The 23390-nt window shown below is 39.3% G+C and overlaps 1 protein-coding gene across 1 annotated transcript; it reads right to left on the bottom strand.

Moving 5' to 3' along the window:
- Window positions 1-1851: 1851 nt before the first annotated feature.
- On the bottom strand, window positions 1852-22961 carry LOC139731683 (DNA-directed primase/polymerase protein-like). The gene is made up of 11 exons (XM_071642572.1): window positions 22855-22961; window positions 19115-19207; window positions 16740-16818; window positions 15532-15771; window positions 11004-11151; window positions 9026-9190; window positions 7693-7878; window positions 6744-6924; window positions 6376-6488; window positions 4689-4896; window positions 1852-2245 (listed from the first exon to the last, which is right to left on the bottom strand). The coding sequence occupies exons 1-11, from the start codon at window positions 22944-22946 to the stop codon at window positions 1852-1854; spliced, it is 1899 nt and encodes a 632-aa protein (XP_071498673.1). The 5' UTR covers window positions 22947-22961.
- Between the last annotated feature and the right edge of the window lie 429 nt (window positions 22962-23390).

Here is a 23390-nt window from a genome sequence, read left to right as displayed (position 1 = left end):
AAATAAGATGGCTTGCTGTGTAAAGGAAAATTCACTCATAATTGAATGTGGAGTGCACGGCCCCACTGCATATAACAATGGCAACTTCACAATTATTGGTAAGTTATCAATGTTAACTACCATAGCAACACTATTCAAAAGCCAATTAAAGCCAAGAAATTAGAGATAGTTACCATAACCTGGTCTGAGACATGTTGTTTTCTAACAAGTATGTGCAGTTCCATTACTGAAGGTCTGGCATATTCCCTTTTGGCAAAAATCAAGTTAATCATTAGAAAAGACTTTGTGACACCAAAAAAATAAATGACTGAGGATTTAACTTACAAGGCTTTCTATTCTTTAATTGTCAACGATGCATCACGCGTTACCCCGGGGTACCGTAGTACCCCGGATTACCGCGTTGTGTAGCACCACCTCACGTCCACTCGAGGACAGCCAGAGAAAAATGCATGCACTGTGTGTGCATGTACATTGTCATTCCCATGCCACTGCATGTTAAATGCATGCATGGCACGCTGTGCTACCACTTGCGTGTGCTTTAGTGCAGTGCAGTGCAGTGGCTAGCGCGTGCTAGCTCCAGCACCAAAATAATTTCCTTTTTTTAGCACCCAGGGTACAACCTTTTAAAAAAAATAAATAATTCAACAAAATGGCTGATTTTTATTTGGTACCCTAGGATACCATTTATGTCATCATGTACAAACACACAATAAGATTTTATCACTATATTGATCATCACCAAATTGCACTTTCAGTCTTGCAGCCTCTTTAAGAACATTGATGATTCTCAATTTATTCTCATTTACAATTACAAGTATTCTCAGCTGCAATGATTACACTTTTTGTAAATTAAAAGAATTGGTCTATCTTGATGCAATTGCAAGCCTTTCTATCATGAAACAGGTCTCCAGGATGGTAACTGGAGGTCTCCCAACAACAGGTATATTATAGACTAAGAACACACCATGACTTCAAAGGCTTGTTCCACTAGAGATACAGTATTAGTATGTCTAACTACATGAAGAAGCCATTCATGAAGTAGATTGACTCACACACAAAATAAGAAGAACTTACACATTTGGACAGAAGAAAATGTATTTGATAAAATGTCAAAGATCTTTAGGAGTCAGACCATAATTTCATTATCTATGTTACTGTATTTGACACCTTGATGTGTGATATCATATGTACAGAATGTTAAATCTCCTATGTAAGTATGATGCAGCAGAGTTCATAAGACTTGCATTCGACTGTAAGTAAACTACAGACGTCATGTAACTATCTAAGCTCTACCTCCCCCACCTACGAGGAGTATTTCATTCCTGCTCCTTTGATACAGTGTATTTGGAAATTTGTCTGCTGGTTTTTAGGACTTTTTCCTTCTCATTTTGCTCTAAACTATGGTGGAGATGAAAAACACACAAACTGAAATCTACATCAGAGAATCATTGGAACTATATAAGCTTACCATGCTGAATGTGATGTGCACAATAAAGCAGCCACCTGGCAGGACTGTTACCTTAGAGGGAGGACAATTGAAACAGGGAATGCATGCACACATAATGTCTCTACTTGGCTGCTCAAAACACAAATAAACAAGTCCATATATGAGCAACTGACTAATAACAGAATAATGTAATAATGTTGTCTTTTATAACATAGCACCCTGGACTGCATAGCACCCTGGACTGGAACACTAAAATGGTTTGCAAAGTTTTGTATATTTCTAGGAGCATTTCATGACGAGATGAGGGCACAAATAATCTTCCATCTTACCTTGCACTCATTTCTCTCATTTCATTCATTCAGTCTTCCTTGATGGAAGAGAGTGGGAAAGAGAAACAGAGAAGATCACTCACAAAAGCTCTTCATGAGTTCATCATCAGTGATGCTTTCATCCCATAATGACTCATTTCCCTCAGTATCTGATAAAATCTCAGGATTTTCCCCTCTTGGGAGTCTCTGGGCGGGGCAATTTTGTCCCCCATTGGTAGAACCTCTCATCCCATCTTTTTGACTCCTCAAGTTCTCCTCTTGAATTCCTTCCTGATGCAATGCACCGTTTCCATGGCAACTCTGCTCCACCTGATCAGCGAGCGGTATCAGTTCTTCCTCGTCCCATTCTGTGAAGGAGGGGAGGAACTCGGGAGGAATGGGCTTCTCTTCCGACTTGAAGTTCTGCTCCTTGCAGACGGGGTCATGACATTTCTGGTAGTACACACCATGTCTCAGATCAACTATAATCCTGATGTAGGAAAATGAATATGTAAAAAATCAATCATAGAAGGGAGAAGGAGATGCTCAAAATGTGCTGTGCAAGTCAAACTGTATTTCTGACCCATCATCACAATAGCCTGTCAAAGTTGTTGACCTTCAATTTTCTAATTTTCATATTTTGTTACTGTTCCAGAGCTAAGCTTTCTAAATGGTACATATTTTCTCATGCTGCATTTCAAAATACAATAAACAAGAGACACGAGGGTCTAGCACTCAGCTGAGCAACACGCTTTGCCTTCTGGCATTCCATTTTCAAACATTTTTTTAACCTTAACACTTGGACAGGACAATAGATAGATATCACCAATGTGATAACTGTACAAATATAAAATTCCAATTTTGCAGACAAATTAACTGATTTTGCAACTTTATCAGGGTAGTGTAGTTGTGGATCACTCATTATTGACCGTCAACACCTGTCGTCCACCAGCGAGATGACATCGTGGACTTATTTGACTGCTTCTTTAAAATGAGAGGGAGCAGAAAATCTGGGCAGAGGCTTTAGAGGAAAAAACCCTTCTGTTCATTAACAGAATGTGTGACACAATGTTATCGGCTGAGAATCAGAAGGGCTTTATCGCAATTTTGAAGGGCATCGACTTATCGGTTACCAGGTATCATGTAGTAGAGGTTAATCTCCTCTACATTATCAAGTCAATTTTGAATTACTTTCAGTTTCAGTAAAATGTTAAAAATTAAAATCACCTGAGCTGTAATTTACCCTATATTTGATACAATGCTTATAAATCTATCCACTTTTGATTAAACAAACTTCATATTTCATGAAAATTGACTGCTTTGTTTTTATTTATGCTCAAATCTTAGAATGTGATAACACCCTTCTGGTTCTCAGCTGACAAAGTTATGACTACAGCAATTCAACTCAAGTGCACAGATGACTGGGTGCCTTTGTCTCCTCACAATATTGCTATATTTTAACCACTGACCCTCATGACTGTCTTTTAATTGGCTTTGCACAAGGAGTTTTTATTTCAATTCATCATACCAAAACGCACTCCCACTGCACTTTTCCAGCAAATGTTGTGGCTAGAAATGTTTTGGCCAGAAATGTTTTGGCCAAAGTACAGCAACCTTTAATCTTGACCTTTAATCCTTATCATTCCAAGAAAACAATTGTCTATCCTTTATACTGTATCATAATGTATAGAAAACCCTTAACCCAAGAAAATATCAAAGAAACAGGGAAAAACACTGATATTTCTCATGGGCAACAATTATTAATCACCTTCAGTTATCATACAAATTCAGAAATTTTCTGACGCAATTGTCGCCTTGATAGAGAGAAGGTAGGGTTAGCTTTAAACAATACCTATTTGTTTTATCAGCTGAGTGTGACATTGCCATTTTGACTGGGATAAAAGATGACATTGATCATCTCAAGAGCTTTGAATTGTCAACACCATGAGTTTGTGACATCTGCTGGTAATGTTTGTGCAACAGGCAAATATGATAATGCTAATCATGTCTATTTCATAGAGTACAAAAATGTCATTGTTTTTCCAAATTGTATGTATGAGTAGGAATACATATCTCTGTAATTCAGCAATACAAACTGTTATGGTGCCTCCAACTTGTATTCATTGGAGTTGAATAATAAAATTGCATTGAACTGGCAACTCTGAATTTTGTTGCATTTTCTTATCGTAGAAAGATTAGATGGAATTGATTAAAGGTGCATAGTCCCGGTGGTGCAGAGGGCACTGTTGATGATAGTGCCGATCACCGTTAGCATTGATACGAAGATTGCCGAAGTTGAGCTGTCATCAAGAGTAAATCGCGTAGGTGTTGCTTGGTAACGCTGCCTTCGTTGTCTTCTCTGCGCATCACGCAGTCTGTAGTAATGCCAGGGTGCGTGCATATGTGCTTCTTATCATGACATCACAAAAGAAGTTTGCTAAAGCCGTCATCCCCCTCAGCCGAATCATGAGCCGAACTGTGATTGGACTTCTTCAGACTCAGGGAAATGGGCCACAGCGTAAGCGCTAAAGAGGAGTCGATAGCATAGGTCTCTATAGGAAACTTGCGCCGTGCGCCCGTGTACGCATTTGACTAAATCACCGGGACCATGTGACTTTAAATGTCTTAAATCTGCACAGAATTATGAACAAATACACAATTGCAAATGGAATCATTTACTTTAATCTTCAAATCTCTGTTGCCAATTTCAGGACCAGTGATAACTTCAGCAACTAATAGGTTTTTGATAATTCTGTAACTGATAAAATGATATATGTGGCTAAAACAAATAAGGCTCATATGAAAGAGAAGATTTCTATTGGATGGAAATACAAGCAATGCATGATAACAATTATCAGGAAAAGAAATACAATTTCTTTGATTTGATGTTATAGTAAATCCTTGGCTAGATCATTGATTGGCTGAGTTCTCACATGATGTTGTTGCTACGGTGTTGCCGGCTGACATTCTCACACCACCTATTTTTGGAGATGTCAAAGAGAAGCAGGTGGGCCTGAGAAAAGTATGTCCACCGCCGTATCTCGCCGACCACACCTCCCTGAGAGATGCAGTGCCTCCTCACAAAAGCATCGATATCAGGCAGGGGTGAGGAGTGATAACCCTCAAGAATTTCTGTCTCGTCTGAATGAAGGGGAGTTAGAGATAGGCGAGATAGACACATGGTAATTACGACAGATAAGGCATACTGTCTTCAGGCATCACATGATAAGCTGAATGACGAGCGTCTGGGGAACTTGTTTATATTCCTTAATATTCTTCTTTGGCTTCCTCAATCTGTGATCTTTTTGGTACTTATTGATTGTAGCATTTTGCCAGAGAATCATCATCTGATAATTGATATTAAAGTTGATAGGTTAACTCTCCTTTCAAATTAATAACACCTGTAGACTGTCTCTATTGTGATAGGGTACAGATTTATCTAACTTTAAATTAAACCTATGGTGAATTTCACACGCTTTCTATATACTTGTTTATTGTTTTCTCTTGTCACACACAAGTTTTGTTTTGTTTTGTTTTGTTGTTTTTGTTTTGTTTTGTTTTGTATTGTTTGTGAATGTGTACATTACCTCCACAAGAGGAAGCCTTAAACAAGGTAAAAGTGACACATTATAATTTCCATATTTCCTTCAAGCTTTTATGTGTGCAGTACTTACAAAGGAATATAAGAGGGGTACTGTAAAACAGGGAATGTTCGCATGCATTTTAATTTCGTGAATTTTGCGAGAGCCAAGATTCCCAAATCAAAATGCAAGCGAAAGTCCTTGACTACACTCTATGCACTGAATGCCAGTGGTAATTCACGAAAATTTCATGCCGCGAATATATCATGTTTTACAGTATTGGGTAGTCAAGGACACACAATCATTACCCATGAAAAAGACTTAATATACTTGAGATAAAGAGTTAGAGTTTTTCTTCAATGATGAAAACTTTCTTCACAGGATCTTCACTGCCTTTTCACATTATTGAGGGACCGGTATTAATCAAAATAGGCTTATGCAATCAGAGGACCGAACATAAATACCGGAACGATCTGTCAGATGCTGACAGCCAGTAGCAACAAATTTGTCATGAAGACAAAAATTATTGACCACAACTATAAGAAAAATAGCCAGATTCCATTTCAAATGATACCCAATCATTAAATATTATTTTGCAATGTATTTCCAAATCAATAGCATAATGACTACAAAGACATAAGCAAACAGAACACGAATATATTCAAAGAGAGAAAAAAAAGGTGGAAAGGCTTAATTCATCTCGTAAGTAAACATCTATCCTCACTCCACCAAGGTATTGCCAAATCAATACTTATTACAATTGGAAAGATAAGTAACATTATGAATATAAATTGCAAGTATACTATCACTCTTGTCTTTTTCATGTTAGTTCTTCCAAAACATATAGATAAATAAAAACAATCATATACGAACAGAGTTTGAAAAAGTAAGTACATGTACTTGTAAAAGAAATTGACTTTATAGTGCACATCCTTAATAGCACCTTTCATAATTTCCCATGATGCACTGTAACATTTGGGACGTCAGACTGAATGCTAGAATTTCCTTTCTGGAACATATTTGATTTGTAAGAACCAACCTGATCTATCATCATCAGCCACTTCCTCCATTTCTGTCTGTCTCCTACTCCCTGAGTGGCTCGACTTCTTCTTGCTCCCAGCACATGTCAGGATTTTGGTGTCCACTGTGAACCTGGCCGGGTTGCAAGGCACCACAAAGTGACAGAAAACTTTACAGGAAATCTTAAATGCACATGCCAAATTTCCAACCTGAACTGAGCTACTCTAACTCACCTTTTCATGACAAATGTAGCTACATTAACTCTATCTCCATCAGCTCATAGCTGCCAAGAGCTTGCTTGTTGTGAAAATCACTCACAATCTTTCTTTTTTTTTCTTCTTCTTCTTCTATATGCCTTCTCTCAGAATCTATGATTTCTCAACTCACTTCACATTGGTGATGACTGAGTCAAGGAAGAATTGGAACTGGTCTCCTCTGGGTGTTCCACTCTTCTGCTTCGGTGTCATCCTCACCACATACTTGTTGCCAGGGGCAACGAGCAATGGGTTCTTCTTGCCAAGCTTGACGCACTTGAAAAGGCGGAAATTGCGGTTGCGAGTGTACACAGCTGGAGGAATGGAGAGTGCAAGTTGGTCAAAGATTAACCAGAGTCTTTTGCCATGCTTTTAGTTTGTGAATCATTATGGTTACATCAAGCCATGAACAGCCAATCACACAAAACATAGAAAGTGAGCACACAGCCAACACGGGATAGATATGTAAACATCATACACTTAATTTGTCTCTGCTTCAACAGTCATCCGGGTGGATGTGACATATCAGTGAAGATTTTCTCTCTTAAAACCATTTAAAAATGTATGTTTACAAGCGCTTAGGGACATATTACTGTTATGCACTATGTGCTATGCGCTATACAGGCACTGTTAATTATTATCATTATTATTATTATTATCATTATTATTATTATTATTATTATTATTATTAAACATGTTGAAATCACTGTGTTTTCGTAAGTCTCAAGTATCTTTACAGATGAAAACTGCTTGATGCATGAAATATCCAGCCCTGAACTTACAAGTACTGTAGATTTTACTGAAGGAAGCAATGTATGTTTACAGCAGGTACAATGAAATGTTTTTACTGCCTCACATCACAATCTGTGTAATAACCAAGTTCTTCCGAGGCTATTAAAAGCATTAAATGAAATTCAGCTTAAATCACTGCATCGTCAACAAACTTATCTGCCATTCTTTACTGAGTGAGACTGCAATAATAAAAATAGCATTTTGACACCGTCAATTCCCACGTAAAATTTAATGAATGCAAAAAACGAAAGACAAAATATGTCTATATGATTTGGATGACCTTATCTGACCTGTATCAATAAACAGCTCCCTCTTTCCATCCGTGGTATTGACATATAATGTGTGCAAGTCGTGTTGCTCTCCGCATCCTCCTGCATAATCACCACTGATTTCATCGCTGCCTTTGCTTTCACTTCTGTGTTCACCGTCAGGACAGTTCCTAGGACCATCACCCTTTTTCCGCTTTGCTGGGGGCGCTGAATTTATAGAAAAGAGAACTTGCATGGTGATTGCATGGAAGTGCATTGATACACCAGTGTTTCTAAACGTAAAGTGTTTTGCCTGTATATGGGTACATGAATAATGCAGAGAACTTTAGTTTACCTTTTGCAACATATTGTTTGCATAGCTAGTTGCCCTAACATCAGAGGCACTTCTGACACTAAATCTGTCACAATAAATCCTACATCTTGACTGCTTGAAGGAAACTGAGGGTATCCTAAATATTGGGCCTTGATTCGTGACGGTCCTTGATGTGAAAAAAAAATGTCATGGACTTGCAAGGATACTCACAGCGCCTTTACAATCGTTCAAGGCAGCCACACGGACCTTTACAGCAACTTCTTCACAGCAAGTATTTTTCATTATAATATGTCAGTGAGAACACCAGATCATATTTTTACTAGGTTTTTACACGGCGAGCAATCAGAAACTGGTTTGCTTTTATTTCTCTTCATTTCCTCCTTGATTCACAAAAAACGAGGTTGAATGCTGCAAACCCCATGAACCCACATAGGCCAGGCCACATAATTCTCGGTATCACCAATACCTAGGTGCCGTGTGCAGAGCAGCATTTTAGACGCATTATGGGATAACTCGGGGGACAAACTTGCCCTGGTTTTGGCTGCATATGCACTTGGGTCACGTTCTGTCTTTATCAAGAGGTATTTTTTGTTAAAGATTTCTTTGCTTTCCATCATGTGATCAGCACATTGAAGTCTTGCAGTAGTGAAACATGACTCTATTGAGAGCAAATCAGTAAAATTCAGATAAATTCAACTCTTTCAAAGCTGAATTATAGCCAAGAAAAAAAGGAGTGACAACAGAAAAGTAGACAAATAATTCCACTGAATTGTATGGGAACTACAACTTGTGCTAGACAACCGGAAGCGACAAAGGCACCGAGGAATCCCACAGTGCATCTCAGACATGGCTCTTTAGCATGCGCAAAAGTTTTCTGTGCATTGGCGATACCGAAAATTGAGATTGTGTGTGCAGCAAAATCTGAAACCGGATTAATGAAGTCTGGGCAGATTACAAGGACAAAATTAGCAACGATATATCTCCTTTAAAAAAAAAAAAGCAAATGGCACAGGTTATACGAGTCCAGGTAGGACCATTTACCTGAACTGGCAGCATCGGCAGCTTCCTCTTCCTTCACTCCAGTCGACGTCGTTGAGATCTTGACTCGGTCCGTCCCAGGTGATGCCGATGCAGCTGATAGCAGCGAGGATGGATTTGAGCTACATGCAGCATGTATCCTGTTGCAGATGTCATGCACAAAGTTACCTGTAAGAGAAATACCAGGAGACTATGAACATTCAAGATACCAAAACAACAACAGCTAAAACAAAATGTCTTCATGTTGGGGAAGGTCACTCAGGGGACATGAATGTAATTGCCACTTACACCTGTAAACAAGTAATCAAGTCTTTTTGACAAGGTTGATACTACTGTACAATATATATGCCATGGGCAAAAAACATACCTGCAAAATCACACAAGTTTATAGCACTTTGATCAATGATGCATTATGGTAATATGGGGTTACACACATTGCAAGTGTGTCGCTTCAGCCAGCCAAGCTATACAATGAGAAAATTATTTGCATTCATTTTGCAATTACTCGACTAGTCTTTGCATTTGAGGTACCATCAGATATTTGAGTCAGACATATCCGATAGTCTGTGGCTTGCCTGTAATACATGAACTTCCAACTGTACAAATAGTTTACATGTACATAGGTTTCTATCATGTAAACTATTAATTGTACGTCTAGCTCCCGTGCTTATAGGTAGGCTATCTACTCAACCCACTTTTCTTATAACTCTGGCAAGCTAGATAGAGTACTGAAGCATAACATCATAGTCATTCATCGCCATGGAAATTGGTTCTAAACAACCTCACATACTAGTAGCCCACATATCTGTGAACAGAGGTTTGCCAACCATGCTCATACCCAGTTCCAGCCCACCACCATGAAGCCTTGTGCAGGGATGGATGCCTTGTTTGGAACCAGCACTATGTTATAACAAAGGACTGTGACATCATCACTTTAGTACTCTGCAAAACTTTAGGGCTTCAGGTTTGTCATGATCATTTGTGAATCTTGATTACACTAAGGAGGTTCGAGAGATGGAGTTACAACTGACTATAATTATTCAATCAGCTGTCAGTTTTCTATGGATGGACAAAAGAATTCCACAGGTGCATTTGTGCCTTTGATGTTCGATGCTTGAAGCCGCCAACTTTCTGAGCAATCTGAAGATTCATTTTTAACGCTAACATAATATCGGGTATATGCTGCTCATTTATATATCAAATGCAATGAAATTTCACCTAATGATAAAGCATATAAAACAAAAGTCAATTCCGTTCGAAAATATGTGCAAAAGTGTAAATCTGAGCTGTATTCTGTGAAAGTGTTTGAAAGTCTACCCTCATGGAAAGCCGGTTTTATCACTTTTCTCCTTATTTCCGCCAAATGAAACTAATATGGTATCATCTTCAAGCATAGTTCTTTATAAATTAATATGTCAGATTAGCGTACAGAAACATACAGTCATGTAATTTTGATATCTATTTCAGCAATATTTGAGCAATTTCTCTTCGCGCACCCCCGTGCCTTTACCATTGTCTACCGCCCATCGTTTTTAAGTAGGGATAGCGAAAAATGATTACCATCACAAAGACATATCTTCCTTAGAAAGTGGCTGGTGATTATGCAATGAGACACGAGTCACTTGCCTTCGCATCTGAGTGGCAGATCCAGTTTGACGCATACTTCAAATATTTTTGAGTGGCGGCTTCGAGCATGGGATCAAAGCGAATAAGACTGTTGTGACTCCATTTCTCGAACCTCCTTGTTTACATGGAATCTTACTACATCTAGAAGCAGAGATGCCAATAAAGGAAGGTGATGTAGAAGGCATGTCACTGGTCGCTGAGACAAGGAACATATAAAACTCAATACCTTAAAACACCAGTTATAAAAGTTTATAGTCATCAGAACTTGCAAAATCCGAATAGACATGGTTTGTGCTCATTTGTTTTTTGAATACACCACAGCGGAATCAACAAAACTGATCAGAGTGTGACACACCTGCATGTGTGGTGTCTTGGAATGCGACTCCAGGAATGTTGAAAACAAGGTGACAGCTGAACTTAGAATCGGTGCTTGCATCAAGATTGATCACATGACTCTTGTGGCAGTGAACATTGTAGACCTGACGAAGCTGGTAAATGACAAACTGGGTAGTAGAAGTGTGACAAAGGAGGTGTCAAAATACAGTCAGCCTTGCTTATTAATAGTCGAATCTCTTTGAAGTGAAGAAATAGCTTCAACTTCCTAAGAGAAAATTTGACTTATGAGGGATTAAAATCAATAGAATATGAAGAGAAAAGGACTTAAATTGGCATTCAACTTATGTAAGGTTGACTTAAACAAGGTTGGCTGTAGTAGGCCTACTGATAGAAGGGGAGGGTGTGAAATGAGAGAGAGCAAAAAATAAATGTGTGTTTTTTTTTTTCTTTTTTTTCGTTTTCACATCCCAACACAAAGGTGTTAGCCACAGGACCAACAAAATGCATTTTTCATTGCAAAAATCTTCCCCTTCACACTTTGCTGATTCGGTAATGACACTGACTAAGCTCAAGAGACATTCCAGTCCAACAGTTATTTCTTTTAATTGGAATATTACAACACATTGGTGATCACAGGAACTTCTTGTTGACAGAAGGGTGCACAAACGTTCTGCATCATCAATGCTTGCTACGAAAGATTACGAAAGGTGCAATCACACATCGCCGGTTTAGATGGCGGTTCTTAAACCGCCGTGAACCGTGTCCTAACGATGGCGGAAAGCACTTAAACGCGATGTGACTACGTTCTCAACACGTTTTGAACACGGCGCTAACGCGGATTGGCGCGGTAGTAACACGGATCTCCCCGAAAGGTGGAGGAGTCCATACCAAGCCCTTGTAGCTGGATGCAATCAGAGCCCTCTCACTCATCTCCAATGGGTTACAACAAGGAGGTATTGCTTTGTTAGGTACAAAAAGAGAATTTCAAAAGAAATTGCGAAACGTTTAAACACCCTGTGTATTTACAGATTGACATAAGTGATGCAATAAGCAATTGTCTTCAAGTTTCAACATGCTTTTTTTCTCTCTCATTTAACTTTTGAAATATCTGTATGAACTGTTATTAAAAGACATACATGTCAAAGCAGAATCAAACATAGTTTACAAATTTCCTGTTCATTTACAGGTTTATATATTATATCAAGTGATGTAGAAGCACTTGCTTGTTTCAACATCTCTTTTCCCCCTTTCTTAATTAAGTTTTCACATATCTCTAACAACAGTCAATAAAAAGACATACATATCAAAGAAGAAAACAGTACATCTACATAGTTTCCTGTTTATTTACAGGTTCACGTAACATAATAATGGTGTTGTTTTTTTCACATTTCAACATCGCTTTTCCCTCTACTCTCTTAATTTTCAACATGTCTGTATCAACACGTACTCTTACAAAAAGGCGTACATAATCACGAAAGCAGAACCCAACATACACTGTATTTACATAAGTCTTCTGTGTATAACTTACAGGTTCACGTATAGCTGGCCATCTTTTTTAACTATCAAGCTTTGATAAAATCATGCACACGTCTTTTAAAGTAACTGACGTAGGCTACTATCAAACAAACCTCAGTACCAACTTTGAAACTTAAATTTTCTGTTTTACTCTGTGTGTTCAAATAAAAAAAGTAATGAAACTTTAGAATTCAATACAATATTTACCCAATCTAGTATTATGGGTTCATCTTTGCTTTTTTCACCATTTTTTTTTATTGCTCCTCCACGAAGTGTCGCCGGAGGCATTATTCTCTTTTAATTTCTACATTTGTTTTGGCATGAAAAGCTATGGCGGTGTTGACACGATATTATCACGGATTTTGCGATGCAAACACGGAGGAGCCGTTCTTTACACGGTGGATGGCGTTTTGAACACGGTCCATTTCAAACCGCCAAGACCGCCATGAAAAATTAAACATGTTTAATTTTTCTGGCGGTTCTCGAGGTTTATGGCGGATGAGTGACGGATGGCCAGGGGGTGTGTACGGTGTGAACACGGTCTTTGCCGGAGCACGACGATTTGCCGCACCGCCATTAACCGCCATCTAAACCAGCGATGTGTGATTGCACCTTAAGTAAACAGATGCATAAATAACCAAACCAACATGTACAATATGTTAATGAATAATCAAAGAAAAATATGACAAAATGAACAAGAAAAATATACCCAAATGGAGTCGTTACTACTAACTTGAATGACAGGCAACAGAATTAGTGCCTATTCAATTCAATTCAATTCAATTCAATGTAGGTTTATTGACAATAAAAAAGGACATGCAGCTCAATAGCTGAAATTGTTCATTTTACAATTAAAATAGAAATACAACATTGTAAAAAATATATTTGTTGAAATTGGCTACTGATATGAATATAAATATGACGGAAACACTGTACAAACTGATAAAACATTAAAATTTCAACCTGGCTTCAAATCCTTGACCTTTGACCTGCAGACCCCAAAATTCCCAAAGAAATTATCAACAAACAGTACATGCATTGATATTATTTTCACTACCGGTAATTAAAACTGTTGATCTCTTTACCCCAAATAAAAATGCATAAATATATCCAAATTATCAATAATGGTATACAAATACTGAAAAAATATCGCACATTTATAGAAACATATGATTGTACAAAACTGAACTCAGCACGGAATAATTAAATTTCTGAACAATAAAATAATGAGCCTGATTATAAATACACATTATGCACCTATCAATTGTAAGACCCACTAGGTGACTCCCGGGAGATGTCAGTCATGGTCAAAGGAGAGTCCACTTCTTATTACCATGTACACACCCTCCGTCGCCACTTTGGACTCACCATTCAATGAATTATACGCACCCTCCGTCGCAATTTGGACTTACCTCCACAGAATTTGACTTTCCATCTTACGCACATCGGGTTTTGGAGGTTTTTTTATGTCTGTAACTTGTGTCTTCTTTATTTTCACTTGCTACTAATTAAAATCTATCAACAGAAAATTTTGACCTTAAAATATTACAAAATTATAACAGTAGTTTTGATATATTATGCAAAAATATCCCTCGTAAATATTTATTGTTGAACATTTTCCCCCCATCAAATTCAAATTCGTCGTTCGAGTACATACGGATCGTGCAGTGTATGCGCGTGAATATGTGCTGCTGCACGGTTACAACTAATGTGCATGCGCATGCATATTGTACGTTGCGCTATAGCGGGACTATTTCTTTGTAGTCGAGTGGCGCTGGCAGTAGTATCGTACGTATACCACTGCACCCGACTGTACTGCATGCACCGTTATTATCATACATATTGGCAATGAAGCGATTATTAAAAGCTTTTTAGATTGATGGGTTAAAAATTGGCAATCTTCAATATTTCGCGGCTCTGAAAAACCGGGCCAAACGCCGTGCGTTTTCAATGCCAAACCAGCAGCAATCGCAACCGCACGGCACTGCCACACGAAATACATGTACTTTCAAAGATAGCAATCGTGAATAGGTAGGCCTACATGTACATTCATTTTCAATTGGCTTTGAAAAACTGATGTTTCTTTGAAGTGTATTATTGTATTTGTCAAATATTTGAACTGCAATAGTATTTACTGGTTGTTTTGAAGAGTTCTCGTTCACATGCATTCACTGATTCTACATTCATGTACATGCGTTGATCGACGTATCCATGGTATACGGTAAGGGTCCTGTGCGTACGTGCGTATATACAACGCGCGTTCGGTACTGAAAGTAGTGCCAGCAGTGGACTAAATTGGACGCACCCCGTACGCACATCGGGACCCACCCAGTAAAGAGACTGACATTGCCCCACCATAACGTCTCTGGCGCGACTCACCAAAGGTGTCCTTGACGGTGCCCTGAGTCCATAATTTTGGCGCAAGTACTCACCCATGACGCACTTCTCTCGGGGGTCACATAGTGGGTCTTACAATTGACAGGTGCATTACGAACAAAATCATATGAATGTAAACAAACTCAATGTGTCGTTATGGCACAAAACGTGGCTCTCCAAAGAGGTCTACAGCACATCTCAACAATATATAACAATATTTCAGCACAACTGACAAAGCATAAAAATGTGTTGTATTTATCACAAAGGTGTTGAGTGCTCCTCCTCCCCCCCCCCCCCCAACGAGGTCCAATTCAATAAACATCCATGTTATTAAGAAAAAAAAAGGATATGTAAAAATCCGAAATTTTTCAACTTACACCTAACCTATCACAAATCCATGCATCAAAACATTAAAAAAAACATTTAAAAAAAATCAGCACCAGACAACAAACCCTTAGAATCCAACCTGGCCTTTGACCCTTAACCTTTGATCCCACGACCTCAAAATTCTCGAGAGAATCATTGATGGGCAGTACATGAACACGCACAGATATGAACTTGAAATTGACCTTTGATCTTTTGGACATCAACAAAATACACATGACATTTACTACCTAGGGATTGATGCTTGTTGGAAGAGAAAGGATCTTGCTAACCTTAATCAGAGTCTGGACCATAGCATTGCCATCCAGATCAGGGTTCGAGTCTCGTTGGAACTCCAGATCAAAGTACAGCTTGCATGCGGCTCCCTCCTGGATGATCTCGTAGAAGGATCCATGGTGATTATGCTGCGCAAGAGCCTGAATTCTGTGCCACAGCTGGCTGTAACTTGTGACAAGGAACTTCCTGAGTCCATTTCCAAGATTCTCTGGCTCGAATGCAAATGCGTGCACATCCTGGGCAAGAATGTGATGACCAAAGCAAAATAGATTTTGGTTGGAAAGCTGATTTGAACTCTACAGTACCTCCACACAGTCTGTAATTAAGTCAACACTTGTTATCTCATCATAACAGAAATATAAACAAGCTGCTGGAGATTCTTATTGCATTGTATATCAATATTACAAGATCCTAAAGAGCACCATACTAATTTATATGCAACAATTCGGATTTAGGCCTAAATACACATGGTGTCACTGTAAACCTTTCTCCCTCATATGCCTATTTAGGCCGAATGCATTTTTTTCATACAGGCTAAAAAGAAATATTATTGCATAAGGGCTAGTTGCTATGCATTTGAGGGGTAAATTGGCTAGAATTGAGCATGAAAGAGTTTCTACATACCATTCTTAAAATATAGTAAATGAAGAGTACAAGTGTATGTATTTATAATTGTTGTCTATGCCAGGAGCATTCTCTTCGCAAGAATAAGATAGTATGTAGTTCATGACTGTGAACTATAACGAAATCCATAAATGTCACAAAGTGCCAACTCAACTGATCACAAATGTTGTCATTATAAAAAAAAAAACACTATTCACCAAATATTGAAAAATAAATCCCATATGTGTATATATATTCATATTTGTACTTTGAAAAATACATATCTACAAGCTTGGGAAAATAATGCAGTTCAAAGTAACAGACTCTCCATGTCTAGGAAAATGTGTGATAACACAGTGAAGATGCAGGTATCTTGAGCAGCATCATGCAGAATCCAAACGATTATTGCTCTCTGAAATCTACTGAACATACCGTACAGTCAACCTTGCCTAGGTTGAATCCAAAAGAGCCGGAGCACATCCTCGACTTACATGAATAGATCTAATACATGTTTATATCCATCCGGGGTAGAATTTTTCTTCAACTGAGCCAATTTTGTGATTTGAGCAAGGTCAATGTGGGCGAGGTTGACTGTAGTTACCTGTGAATGAGCTGCAGTGTAATTGAAGGCTTCTTTCTGTCTCCAGAATTCCATCCACAACGGAGCAGGTTCTGATAGCCTCAATGTTGAGGGGAAGAAAATACAGACACAAATTATATGTAACAATGGTGATTGTCACAATGTGACCAGTTTTACCCCCCCCCCCTTTCCCCCCCCCCCCCCCTCTCATTAGCATTAGGATCATGCTCACATCTAAGTTTTATTCTGAATTTATTAGGTTGAGATTATTACAAGGAACAGGATAAGTTACCAGTCTGCCTAGCAAGTCAATAACACATAACCCAGGGTTTTGGCATACTTTGTACAGATGTGGTTAATTGTCTAGGATGCAAAATCTTTTGTGTTTGTGTGTGCAAGTGAGTATGAGAGTGCACAGATATGAGAGAGAAAGTGTGAGAATGAACAGATGACACCCAGAGCTTCTTGCAGAAGGATGTGAGGCTGAGGAGCTGCAACCCAGGCTCCTATGTGTGTGTGTTATAGGGATTTAGAGGCATTGAGGCTGAGGCACACGCCCAAACTTGCAAATTGGTTGTGCATGGCTGGCAGAACCAGAGCACTACAGGCAGCGTGACTTCTGGCAGCACAGGCCAGGAGAAGCCCCAATTTTCCCCCAGCTTGGTGCACCCCTTCATACCATGAACTGTAAGTAATCATATCAATTGTATTTTGTTATGTTTTTTTGCATATCCTTTGTCAAAGTGGAGGAAAATCTTAATTGCTTACATCATTTTAGCAAAAGTGTCTTTTCCTGGAAAGTGTAAAAGAGCTGTAATATTCTGAAGAGTTGTAATACTCTGACAGTGAAAGCAGAAGTGTAATTAATTTTCACATATGAATTTATTCCATATAGAATCTGAATTCCATGAAGGAAGACATCTATAACGTAAGGAATATAACTGTTATAATATGAGAATGATATGCTTCGCTTATTGCATCAGCATTATGGATGAGGTTCTTTTGAAGTTATAATGAGGCGTAAGAAATGCATATTATGGCGAGGTGATTATAATTGACTTTGTTTATAATCAGTTACTCTGATGTTTTAAGAAGCATGACAATTATTGTATCCAGTATTCTCAGGGTGTACATAAGTATCACTTGGGAGTAAGAATAATGCATAGAAGAGGCAGTTTGGATGTGAGGAAATGGTTAATTCAACAGAGCAATTATTGGTTCACGTATGCATTGCATAGAAGTTACAATATGTAAACTTATATTTAGGAGGGTGTTTTAATACAATAGATAAGTATGATATTGAATAGATTATATTATACAGGTACATACTGTTTGGTGATAAGATGAATGTGGCAGACAAGTGGCAGACAAATGGCAGAGGGAAGTTTAAAGGTAGGAATGATAGAATTACCCCCTAATTGTTGTAACCCGATATCTTAATTACTTCAGTGATGAGCTGGGCTCATGAAGAAATTGTCAGCCCGCATCGCTATCAAGCGACATCCAGCAGGCATCGCTCCCTAGGTGCTATTCACCACGCGACACTCTCGGCACTCGGCAGACATCGTACGTCACTCATCAAAGCCACATCACTATTCGGCATCGGTCGGCGTCGTTCATCGCTGGTCGGGTTTCGGAGTCCCGTCATCGGAACTACTCGCCGTCCTCGTCCTACAGGCCGATGCGTCCGTCGCTCATCCGCGCATATGACCCGGGGACTTCTCAGTGTTGTGAGCACCACAAGCATGGACTGAAAAACTGACACTCGGTAGCTCGACCTGCTCATCATCCCCTAAGGTGCTACAAAACCATTAAACCCTACATGTATATGTTTATGTTAATGTCTGCCATAATGTTGACTTAGTATGATAATATTGTCTTGCAGCAATATTGTTACTACCTTGTGTAGGTAATACATTGATTTGCTCATTTTTGTACCAATTGATTTTATTTGATTCCGACGAGTCAGAAAGCACCGACCTTCGTCCCTAATAAATAACTTATTTCACGGTATATGCTTGTGTAAAGCCGCCCTTCTTTGTAGTTCATATACCATCATACCACTGTAACAGGACTTGATCTATCCTCAGCCAGACTACTCGGGGCAAAGAGCTGACAATGATAATGATGAGGATGCAGATAATCATAAAATGGGTCTCAGAATATCTGCCACAAAATATGGTGATTAACAAGTAAGAGAATCTAAATAACAAAACGGAACAAGGTGTCCACATCCACTAGCATTACTGAGTGTCTTATTATGTGTCCAGTAAAAATTGAACCATGTGTAAACTGCCATGTATGCATAACTCAATGTTGCTGTCATTTTTATTTGATTTTTTTTTTCAATCATGCCTAAGAAAGACTGCAACCATTACTAGTTCAAAAATGGATACCTTGGTTTATATGCTGGAATGATGGGATGTTCCTTCATCCAGAGTTCCTTTTCCTCCAACTTTTTGAGTCTTTCCTGCCATTGCTTCTGCTTCCTGTTAACAATATATTGATACAATTCACACACATCATCTACTGACTGAATAAAAAGCAAGCAAACAAACAAACCAACAAACTGACTACTTCACTGTCATACAAACTCCATGGATACCATTCTAATGAGAGCCATTTCTATCAACCACAATGGTTGTCCAAAATTAGCTCTCCTTTATAAACAACTGAACTCTGTGTTTATCAGAAACAAGTTAGTAGAAAATTCAGATGCCGTGTCACAAAAAGCATGCTTGCCAAACTTGATCGGGACTAACACATAATTTATTCAAACAGGTTTAATTGGTCTTCCTATAACTGCTGTGGAAGAAAAAAAAATGATCTCCTCACAGGTCTAGTCTAGTCCCAATCACCTGACAGACAGACATTAAGGGACTCCTACTGCTGGTGCTTGGCAAAACCCTCACCACTCTGACAAAAGGTTTGAGCGCACTGTAGGCTGTACCTAATTCTTGCATAACGTTAACAGTGTTACCTGCTGCACCCCAACTAGACCAAGACCTATCTCTGACCGACCTACATAAACCAAATCTTGATGAACTCATCACCCAACCCATGCCATACCTCCAGTGGAAACGTCTCATTAAGAACAGCATCACAACAGTGACACGTAAGGACTTCACACAGACAATCCCTCGCAAGCTCTAACTCGTGCTCTGGACGCATTGGACCCATAGCACCCTGAAATAAGTTACTCTCCTCTTTGAAACCTCTCAAAGTCATATAATTTGTCAGGCCTTGAAAGCAATATTAAGGACTTTTCGATTGTGTGGACAAGGCTACCAATCTCGTACGAGAGCGGCTCTCAACAGTTGCGGTCCACTCGTCGTGTCCATGGTGTTATCACCCAAATGTTTCAATTTTCAGTGCACACTGTTCGTGACATACTGTTATGACATCATGGCCCCCGTCCCCTCAAGCAGGCTGGCAATCATCAAGTCATGAATCTAGGGCCATGGGGATGTGTAATTCCTTGAAAGATGCGCTTGCAATTCTGGCACTGGATATGCTGGAGAACCAGAGTATGTGCAATTTCTTAACCCGTTACTTCCGCAATTCTCTGACACCAAGTGCCCTAAATTGCCCCCAAACGAGATTCTTTTTGCCCATCGTTCAGAGAACGGACAGATTGGTGTAATCCACCTGAGCGAAAGTAGCAAGCGGTACATGTATCCCCTTTCCATGGCAAACTACACGTGCCGTCGAACACTGAAAATATCGATCAAGTGCGAGGTATGAATAGAGGGTGCACTGATGGGCTCACAGACTATTTTGTTCTACACAAAACCAGGCACTTGAATGGGATGACTGGGGTCAGAGAACACGGAAATCTGCTCGAGCTCAGCTTTATTCACTATGCAGGCCCTACATGTTCATACTAGTTTTATAGCAGAACAAGTGCAAACTAAATCAGAAAAAAGGTAATAATAGTTAATACTGTGATTTTCCAAAAGAAAGAGAGCATATGGTGATAAAATTAACCCTAGATTTTTATCAAACCCATTTTTCTGGGCATTACAAGACAAAGAAACGTTAGGCCACGAAAGCAGGCACACCAGGTTCCCGTATATGTGACCCTGCACCACAAAACACACAAAAAGTCGCCAGACATGGATTTTCAGTTAAGAGCAGATTCTGAAAGAGCAGACTCTAAGCTTTAAAATGATGTATTTATCTCAATCTAAATGGACTCCCCTAACCTACCTAGATACTGGAAAGAAAGCACACACTCTGGAAAAGTGTGAACTGAGAAGAGAGGCTCTGAAGTACGGTCTATTCAAGCGCTTAATCTTTACCAAGCCATGCTAGCTGTGCCATGAAAGGGACAAAACACAGGATGTAAACCACTGGAGCAACAACAATGAAGGGATTATCAGATTAGGCTGAAATTAAGCATGTTCTATTAGCTCATTCTGCTCATGATCAATGCTAACTTTTAAAGCAGTAGAGTCATCCTTTCAAAAGTTATATAAACTTGAAAGTGAAGAGTGTGCAAAGGATTTCAAGACATGAAAAGCGGTCTCTAAGTCATACTTGATCATTTTACTCTTCTCCCAAAAAAGGTTGTCAAAAAACTTCTAAAAACACTTTCACATTCATGTTAAGATAGGAAACTGAAGAATAATGTAGAAGGATAGCTCTTTCAGAAAATATGAAAAACTCAAGATTGACTTGGTTGAACCAGTTCACCTTTTTTTAGTCCTCACTTAAAATAAAGGGGTGCCACTTTTTGTTTGTTTTGTGGTGCACCGTCACATATACGTAATGTAGTTGCTCCCACGGGAACCTGGCATTAACAGGTTACTGAAGGAACAGGTTAAAATGGTGTCATTTCCTCGACGGTCACATCCACAAACTGAAATATATGGAAAAGCACCTAACGTCAGTTACCGTACAGTCGCCACTTGCGTGTATTTCCTATGCTATGCACTCCCGGGTTGGTGAACCAACGATAGGCATTGAATCAGTTCGCCGCCCATAGCGAGTCATGTATTATAGCGCGTGTGTTTACACACACTTCAATGTAGGATGTATTTGTGCATCATCGCATCTAAAAACTTTGTTAATCTGCCACCTGAAGGCTGAATTCATTCGAAATGAAAAACATTCTCACATTAAAAATGGTCTTGCCACCTGTTACATGGTAAAATATATTTGGATTACAATTAGAAACTATTTGTGTTTTTATGGAGGAAAAAGGTGAATTGGGAATGTCTTTTGAGAGCAATGAAAATCCGTCGTCCCAGCTGATCTCCGATCGTTGCGTGCGTTACATGCGATGTGAATGTCTGGCCACTTTAGGTAATGGCGACTTAACGTTAGTAATAGTAATCATGGTAAATGGTAATCGACGTTAATGAACCAGATCCCAGCTCCTGACATCCACCGACTTAGAATTCTAGATCTAATTGGTTAGATCTACTGCTTTGGACAATTAAAACTCTGTGAAGATAAAGGTTGGAGTATAAAACATAATAATACTAAATATAATGAGACTGTAGCACGTTAAGTGCGTTTTCTGTGTTGCTACCTGCCTCTCCATGCTCCACCTCTGTCTGGAATTCATCAAGTGTTCGTCGAAAGGAATAGGATTATTTAGGAACTCCGTGTAAATTAACTAATGATTACCGGTCACTGGCAGGGTGGTCCACAACTTGAAATTTTAGCATGTTGCAAGCTCAGAATCTGAGAATATTGCAGAAATTCAATATGCGCGGAGCGCACACGATGAGTACGTAGTAGTAGTACGCAATATTTTGCTGCTTATCTCTCTTTGTGCTGCTTACATTCAATGTTCTCTCTCATGTTTTGCACACAAATATCTAAAGTACCTGGTAGTTTGATGTTTCTTATGTTATGCACATGTTTTGCACATTTTTGAATACTTTTACTTTGAGCTTGTTGCAAATTCTTAAGGATGTTGCATAGCATGTTGCTGGCTTTTTAGGATGTTGCACAAGAATTTTAGCATGTTGCAGCGACATGCTAAAACCCCTCGTGGACCATCCTGGGTCAGTATACTCAGTAACTTGTCAGTAAGTAATGTACTACTGTCACTACTGGTACTGTACTGCACCCAATCTCCTATTAACTTGTTAGACATACCGTTTCTAATACGCTGAATACTTACAAGAGTCTTTGTTGATTTCTCGTTAACAGTGACGGATCACTTTGATGATTCGGATCTTTTGACATGTTGGTGGAATTAAAGTCACCAGCCATGCATGCAGCTGCATGCAGCAAGTCGCAATGATGTTCAGACTGATGAGTGATGTGAATTGAAGTCGTGAGCTGGACCACCTGACCAGATCGGACCACAACCGTCGGCGTGTGATGGCCGGAGGAGCAGTGGAAACAGTGGAGGTCGGACGGAGGTGGAGCGACGATGCAATGGGATTATTCAACAGCGTTCAAGAAGTAGGGGCTGCATCCTGGACAAAACGGGAATATCAGGGTGAATTTGGTTCCTGTACTAATCCCTGCGTATGTTACACCGGGTAGGCCTTTACCGACCGGCGGCCGCGGCGGCGGCGGCCGGGTACGTATACTAGTAACTAGACACCGTACGAAAATCTCGCTCGCTACGCCCGATCCAAATTGCGCGCGCCGAGGATCTTAGGAAAGGCGCGGGATTGATATCTAGCCTTGTGTCTTCTCGGACCAACG

The sequence above is a fragment of the Diadema antillarum genome, unplaced genomic scaffold (genome assembly GCF_040938485.1).
Source record: "Diadema antillarum isolate AM-2024a unplaced genomic scaffold, OU_Dant_1.0 seq00000382_RagTag, whole genome shotgun sequence".
Classification (NCBI taxonomy): Eukaryota; Metazoa; Echinodermata; class Echinoidea; order Diadematoida; family Diadematidae; genus Diadema; species Diadema antillarum.
The sequence above is the reverse complement of the archived record's forward strand: the minus strand, read 5'-3'. Positions and strand labels throughout refer to the sequence as shown.